A 6,790-nucleotide genomic window follows, 5' to 3' on the forward strand; every position below is an offset into this window, starting at 1 on the left:
ATGGGAATATTTTGAAGATGAAAGCCTTTCCATTCTCTCTTTTGGAAAAGGCTAAAGATTGGTTGTTTGAATTAGCACCTGGAACCATCATCTCTTGCGAAAGCATGAAGAAAGCATTTTCAGAGAAATTCTTCCCAACTTCAAGAGTCATTCTTCTGAGAAAGAGAATTAGTGGAATTCAACAAGGCCCAGGAGAATCCTTTCTAGCGTATTATGAGCGTTTCAAGACTTTAGTTGCATCTTGTCCACAACATCAAATGAAGGAAGAGCTTTTAATTTAATATTTCTATGAAGGACTATTTCTACTTGAGAGACGAATGCTTGATGCTTCAGCAGGAGGTGCTTTAGTTGACAAAACACCAGTTGCTACGAAGATTTTAATAGCGAATTGAGCCTTGAATGCATAACAATACGAAGGAGTTGGAGAAAGAGAACATACATGGCAAAATCAAGTTAATGAGGTAAGTGCTATTTCAGAACTTCAATCTCAAATGGCTAATCTCTCTACTCTTATATCACAGGTTGTTGAAGGATCCAAAGTGCAAGGTGCGGCTACTTGTGGCATGTGCTCTATGCAAGGACACCCTACTGATCAATGTCCCCAATTAATAGAGAATGAGGGATGGGAAAGTGCCAATACCATAGGTTATCAAGGCCAACATAACCAAGGAAGGATCCTTTTTTTAACACCTACAATTCGGGCTGGAGAGATCATCCAAATATGAGGTGGAGGGAACCTCAACAAACTCAACAACAAGGTGGATATAGATAGCCACCTCCAAGGCTCTATCAAAGGCCATTTGCACCACCATAGCCTTCCCCACAATCTTCGCAACCAAATTCAGGTTCGTCAATGGATTTTGATAAAAAATTTCAAGCACTAACTGTTTTGACTCAAGGTCTACAAAATCAAGTCAAAGAGATGGGCGAAGTGAAGAATCAAATTCGACAAATGGCAGAATTAATGAGACAATTTAGAGAACAAGGCAAATTTCCCAGTTCAACCATTGTCAATCCAAAGGGAGGTTTTGAAACTGCTAAGGCTATTACCTTGAGAAGTGGTAAAGAGATTGGAACCAATCCAAAAATGTCCAAACAAAGCAAAAAAGAGGACAAACATCTGCTACCTGAAGAAGAAGAAGTGGACAAGGCCATGACAAGAGAAGAACAATCCTTGCCGCAACCTTCTAAGGCTCATACGCCACCCAATTTAGGTAAGGTAGGTTCGAATTCAATTCTTTCTAACCCTATTCCACCAAATGTGCCTTTCCCTCACATGGTTATGCAATCTAAGAAAGAAGAGAATGAAAAAGACATCTTAGAAACCTTCAGGAAGGTACAAGTCAATATCCCACTTCATGATGCAATAAAGCAAGTTCCAAAGTATGCTAAATTTTTGAAAGAGCTTTGTACAACAAGGAGACGGATCTCAGGAAAGGTAGTGGTATGGGTAAGTGAAAATGTCTCTGCAGTGTTGCAAAGAAAACTGCCACTTAAATGCAAATATCCAGGTAGTTTCACAATCCCTTGTGTTATTGGTAATACCAAGTTTGAACATGCTATGTTAGATTTAGGTGCTTCCATTAATGTCATGCCTTACTCAATCTATTCTTCTAGGAGACCTTAAAAACGATAGTGTTATTATTCAATTAGTTGATCGTTCTAATGCATATCCGAAAGGAGTTTTGGAAGATGTTTTGGTGTAGGTTAACCACTTGATCTTTCCAGCATATTTTTATGTAATTAAGATGGAAGATTCGACCCATTCTACACCATTGCCAATTTTACTTGGAAGACCTTTCATGAAAACAGTTTGAACCAAGATAGATGTGTTCAAGGGGACATTAACAATGGAATTTGATGGCGATGTCGTTGACTTTAATATTTCTGAAGCTATAAGGTATCCTATTGATGATCATTCTTGTTTTTTTATTGATGTATTTGATTCTTTGGTGCAGGAATATCTCAAATTCTTAAATAGGGATACCCATGAAACAACCATTGTCGAAGGAATTGGACTCAAAACCAATGTGATCGAGCCTCATCATGCAGAAAATGTCGAAATGGTGGCTGCCCTTGAGTCTTTGCAACAACATATTGGTAAGCCTTTAATCCCAATTCCAATTCCCATTTCTACTAATACGTTGTTACCTTCAGTGATTCAGGCACCCTCTTTTGAGCTTAAATTATTACCGAATCATTTGAAGTATGTTTTCTTGGGATATAAAGAGACTTTGCCAGTCATAGTCTCCTCAGCACTCACAGCATTAGAGGAGGAGAAACTGGTTAGGTTGTTGAAAGAGTATAAGATAGCCATTGGATGGACTTTGGCCGACATCAGGGGAATAAGCCCTACCACATACATGCATCATATACTTCTAGAGGAGGAGGCTAAACCAAGTTGAGAGGCTCAACGTCGACTCAACCCTCCAATGATGGAAGTTGTGAAAAAGGAGATCATCAAGCTTCTTGATTGTGGAGTCATTTATCTAATTTCAAATAGTCGTTTGTGTTTGATGAAGAATGTGAGAAGGCATTCAATCACCTCAAAAAGATGCTAACTTCGGCACCTATCATTATTCCACTAGATTGGAGTCTTCCCTTTGAGCTTACGTGCGATGCTTCAGATTATGCCTTAGGGGCTGTTTTGGGACAAAGAAAGGACAAGAAGCTGTATGTCATCTACTACACTTCTCGGACCTTGAATGATGCTCAATTGAATTACTCCACCACTGAAAAATAACTCCTTGTTGTTATGTTTGCTTTAGATAAGTTTTGTTCTTATTTACTTGGAACTAAAGTTATAATTTACTCTGACTTCACAACTTTGAAGTACTTATTTACAAAGAAAGAAGCCAAGCCAAGCCTTATTCGTTGGATGCTTATTCTCCAAGAGTTTGACGTGGGAATCCAAAATAAAAAAGGAAGCGAGAATGTAGTAGTTGACCATATGAGTCGTTTGGTACATGAAGAAGACCCTCTACCTATTCTAGAGGCATTCTTAAATGAACAGTTGCTGATCATTAAGGTAAGTGAGCCATGGTATGCTGATATTGTGAATTATATTGTGTCTAAACAAGTTCCAAACACCATAAATAGGCACCAATGTGATAAACTTAAAAAAGAGGCACGATTTTATGTGTGGGATGACCCTTATTTGTGGAAATATTGCCCTGATCAAATTATTCGTAGGTGTGTGCATGATTCTGAATTCAATTAAATTTTAACTTTATGTCACACTTATGCTTGTGGAGGTCATTTTGGTACTTAAAGAACAACACTTAAAGTTTTAGAATGTGGATTTTATTGGCCTACTATATTTAAGGATGCTAGAATCTTTTGCATGACTTGTGATCGTTGTCAAAGAACAGGCAATATAGGTTCAAGAGACCAAATGTCGCAGACTTTTATATTTTCTGTTAAGATTTTTGATGTTTGTGCATTGACTTCATGGGTCATTTTCCTTCCTTTCATGGTTTCAATTATATGTTAAATGTTGTAGATTATGTTTCGAAATGGGTGGAAGCAAAAGCCACCCGTACTAATGATTCCAAAGTGGTTGCAGATTTTGTCAAAACTAACATATTGGCCAGGTTTGGAATACCTAGAGTAATTATAAGTGATGGGGGTTCTCACTTTTGTAATCAGACCATAGAGGCACTGCTTAAAAAGTATAATGTCACACATAAGGTTTCGACACCTTATCATCCTCAAACAAGTGGGCAAGCCGAAGTTTCTAACCGGGAAATCAAGCAAATCTTGGAGAAGACAGTTGGACCAACTCGAAAGGATTGGAGCTTGCATTTGAATGATGCATTGTGGGCATATCGTATTGCTTACAGAACACCAATTGGAATGTCTTATTTTCGGCTCATTTATGGGAAACCATGTTATCTTCCAGTTGAGTTGGAGCACCATGCACATTGGGCAATTAAGACTTTCAACATGGACATTGATGCTGCTGGTCTTCATAGGAAGTTACAATTGAACGAGCTTGAGGAAATTCGGAATGAGGCTTATGAGAATGCTCATATTTACAAGGAGAAAACAAAGGTTGTCCATGATAAGATGATCCATAGTAAGACATTTTTTGTAGGGCAAAAAGTGTTACTTTTTAACTCCCGCCTTTGATTGTTTCCAGGTAAGTTGCGTTCTAAATGGATTGGTCCTTTTGTTGTTACTAATGTCTTTCTCTATGGTGCAGTCCAAATTCAAAGTTTAAGGATGAGACACGAAATCAAAGTGAATGGACACCGTTTGAAGCCTTACTATGAGTGTTTTGAGGAGCATGTCATGGAAGATTGTACCTCTCCATGCCGTTGGTCCTAGTGAAGCTTAGATGGAGGTATCGTCCAATTGGAAGACGTTAAAGCAAGCGCTTTTTGGGAGGCAACTCATGTGTTCAAATAAAGAGACCATGGAAATTCCGGCTCCTACAACCAAATTTGCTCTCTTTTACCCATCTCTTTATTGTTTTTACTTTGCCATGATTGTCTTGGTTGCTAGTTATCTTTTATTGCTTTCTTGTCTAAGTTTATTTTTGAAACATTGAGGACAATGTTTGGTTTAAGTGTGGGGGAGGGGGGGTAAACATAATGCTTTTCGTGACTTATTTTCGAATTTTGCCACCTATCACTACTAACGTTGTTATTCACTATTTTAAAGTGTTTTCTTGTGTGTCATAAAAAAAAAATTTGAAATTTTTTGAGAAAATACCAAAAAGAGTCATTTTTGTTGCTTGTTTGTGTCTTAGGGTAGGGTACCTTCTAACACAATGATGAGGATTTGGTTTTTAATTGCATGATTGTTAAAGAAAGTTACAAACATGGGTGGAAGTTTGATATGCTCTTTGGTTATTTACGAATTCACATGCAATCACTAAGAAGAAAAAAATTAGTTTTTGTAACATGTTTGAAGGAAGAAACTCAAACTAACGCTACAACCCTATGAGACTTGAGCCTATTCTTTGTTTGGAGAGTTATTAATCTGTGATATTCTTGCTTTCTAAAGTTGTTGCATGATCTCATTATTTCTTTGCTTGGTTGCTACTTGGACTCATGCCCGTTTCATTCAAAGGAAAAAAATTAATTGCATAACAAATAACAAGATGAAGTTGTTTATTTACCACTAGAGCCAAAAAGCCATATCCCTTGCATATGTATTGTAGGTTTAACCCCTTTGAGCCTTATTTAGCCTATTTTCTTTGTTAGCTTGCATTATCCCTACCTAGCCTAGTATAGAAATATCCATACCCTTGTTCTTAAAGAATAGTGGAGCATGACTTATTAGGAATTCCTTTTGATCTACGATTTGCAAAAAAATAAGTGTGGGGGAAGGATTTGTTCTTTTGAATCTGGTGAAGTGTAGTGTTTTTGTTTTATGTTTCAAGAAAAATGAAGAAGAAGAAGAAGAAAAACGTTGAAAAAAAAAGGAGAAAGGAAAAAGAGGTTGAAAAGAAGTGAGAATGAGTTCGTAAGTGTTGGTTGCTGAAGAAGGGTCCAAAACTGTGAATTTGACCCTAAAGTTGTATGAATCTTCCCTTTGTGTTTAAAGTTGGGTACTGCAATCACAAGTTGAATTCTAAGTGTTGATTTCATTACTTTACTTACTATCACTTTAAGAACCTTTGTTTATCCTTGACCTTTCTTTGTTAGCCAATACCTTAGCCCCATTACAACCCTAGACTTTTATCTTGATTGTTATGTGTTTCAATATGTGGAGTTTGAAATTGGTATGAGCATATGGAATCCTTGGTTCTCACTTCTAAGTAGTGGCATTCCATTCATGAGATCATATACATGTTTGTATTAATAATTCCAGAAAGTTCCTTCTCTTGGTTATAACATATGTGAGTGCTAGTCTACATGTTCACATCAATCTTCTCACATATACTTAGTATAGGGAGTGTAGTCAGAAAATTTGTGTGAAAATAGAGAGTATATCCGGTGAGGAATTGAGTAAATTCTCTAAGGCATGTTACTACATTCAAATGTTATTTTAATTGATTAAATGAGAGCTAGTGAGTGGTTACTGCGGTTAAGTATAAACTAAAGAGTAAGGATTGCTAAAATCTACGTAAGTAATGATTTTTAATATGTCAAGTTTCATTGGAAATCCCTAAGGCAATTGTTGGAAGGTTTAGGTTTTGTTTTCCTTGGGGACTTGCAAAAGCTAAGTGTGGGGGAACTTGATAGGAGCATATTTATGCGACTTTGTTATCTTATTTCTTTGCATTTTCTTAGTTAATTTCCATTTATTTTGGTAATTTATGTTATTTTCGTATTATTGTAGGTCCAATTGGGAAAGATGACAATAAATGGCAAAATGGAGCAATTTGGAGCAGTTTTGGACATGGATTGGACAGCAGGCTTGGATAGCATATGGGCTGACGTTTTTGGTGTTTAAATGGTGTTAGATTTGTGCTAAAATCTGGAGGAATTAAAATTGAGGCTTGGAAGATAAGGAATTAGACAAGAAACAACAACCTTATCCAATCTTATCTTATCCAACCTTATCTTATCTCCAGCTGCAAAGAGGAATCCTTATCACATTCCAACACTTCCTATCTGATTCTAGGAGTCCTAAAATAATTCAAATAACCTAATCTTTTTCCTCATAGGGTTTAGCCGTCCCCTTTACCCTATATATACACATTGTTGTCGCAAGTACCAAGGAAGGAAAAGAGAGAGATTGTGCTGCAGCCTACATCCAGAGGGAGATTGTGCCGCATATTGTCATTTAACCATTGGAGTTTTCAGAGTTCTTTCTATTCTTATTTAGTTTCAATGTT

The 6,790-nt window shown here is 36.9% G+C and overlaps 1 protein-coding gene across 1 annotated transcript; it reads left to right on the forward strand.

Annotated features, from left to right (window-relative positions):
• The first annotated feature begins 952 nt into the window (after positions 1–952).
• LOC139196829 (uncharacterized) lies at positions 953–6,405 on the forward strand. The gene is made up of 4 exons (XM_070823173.1): positions 953–1,219; positions 1,959–2,100; positions 3,503–4,053; positions 6,292–6,405. The coding sequence occupies exons 1-4, from the start codon at positions 953–955 to the stop codon at positions 6,403–6,405; spliced, it is 1,074 nt and encodes a 357-aa protein (XP_070679274.1).
• Positions 6,406–6,790: the final 385 nt, after the last annotated feature.

Source organism: Malus domestica, chromosome 06 (genome assembly GCF_042453785.1).
Source record: "Malus domestica chromosome 06, GDT2T_hap1".
Lineage (NCBI taxonomy): Eukaryota > Viridiplantae > Streptophyta > Magnoliopsida > Rosales > Rosaceae > Malus > Malus domestica.

Coding starts and splice junctions, on each gene's coding strand:
- LOC139196829 (XM_070823173.1), top strand. CDS start 953: ATGGCAGAATTAATGAGACAATTTAGAGAACAAGGCAAATTTCCCAGT. Junction 2,101..3,502: donor GTCTTTGCAACAACATATTG/GTAAGCCTTTAA, acceptor TAAATGTTGTAG/ATTATGTTTCGAAATGGGTG. Junction 4,054..6,291: donor TTTACAAGGAGAAAACAAAG/GTTGTCCATGAT, acceptor GTATTATTGTAG/GTCCAATTGGGAAAGATGAC.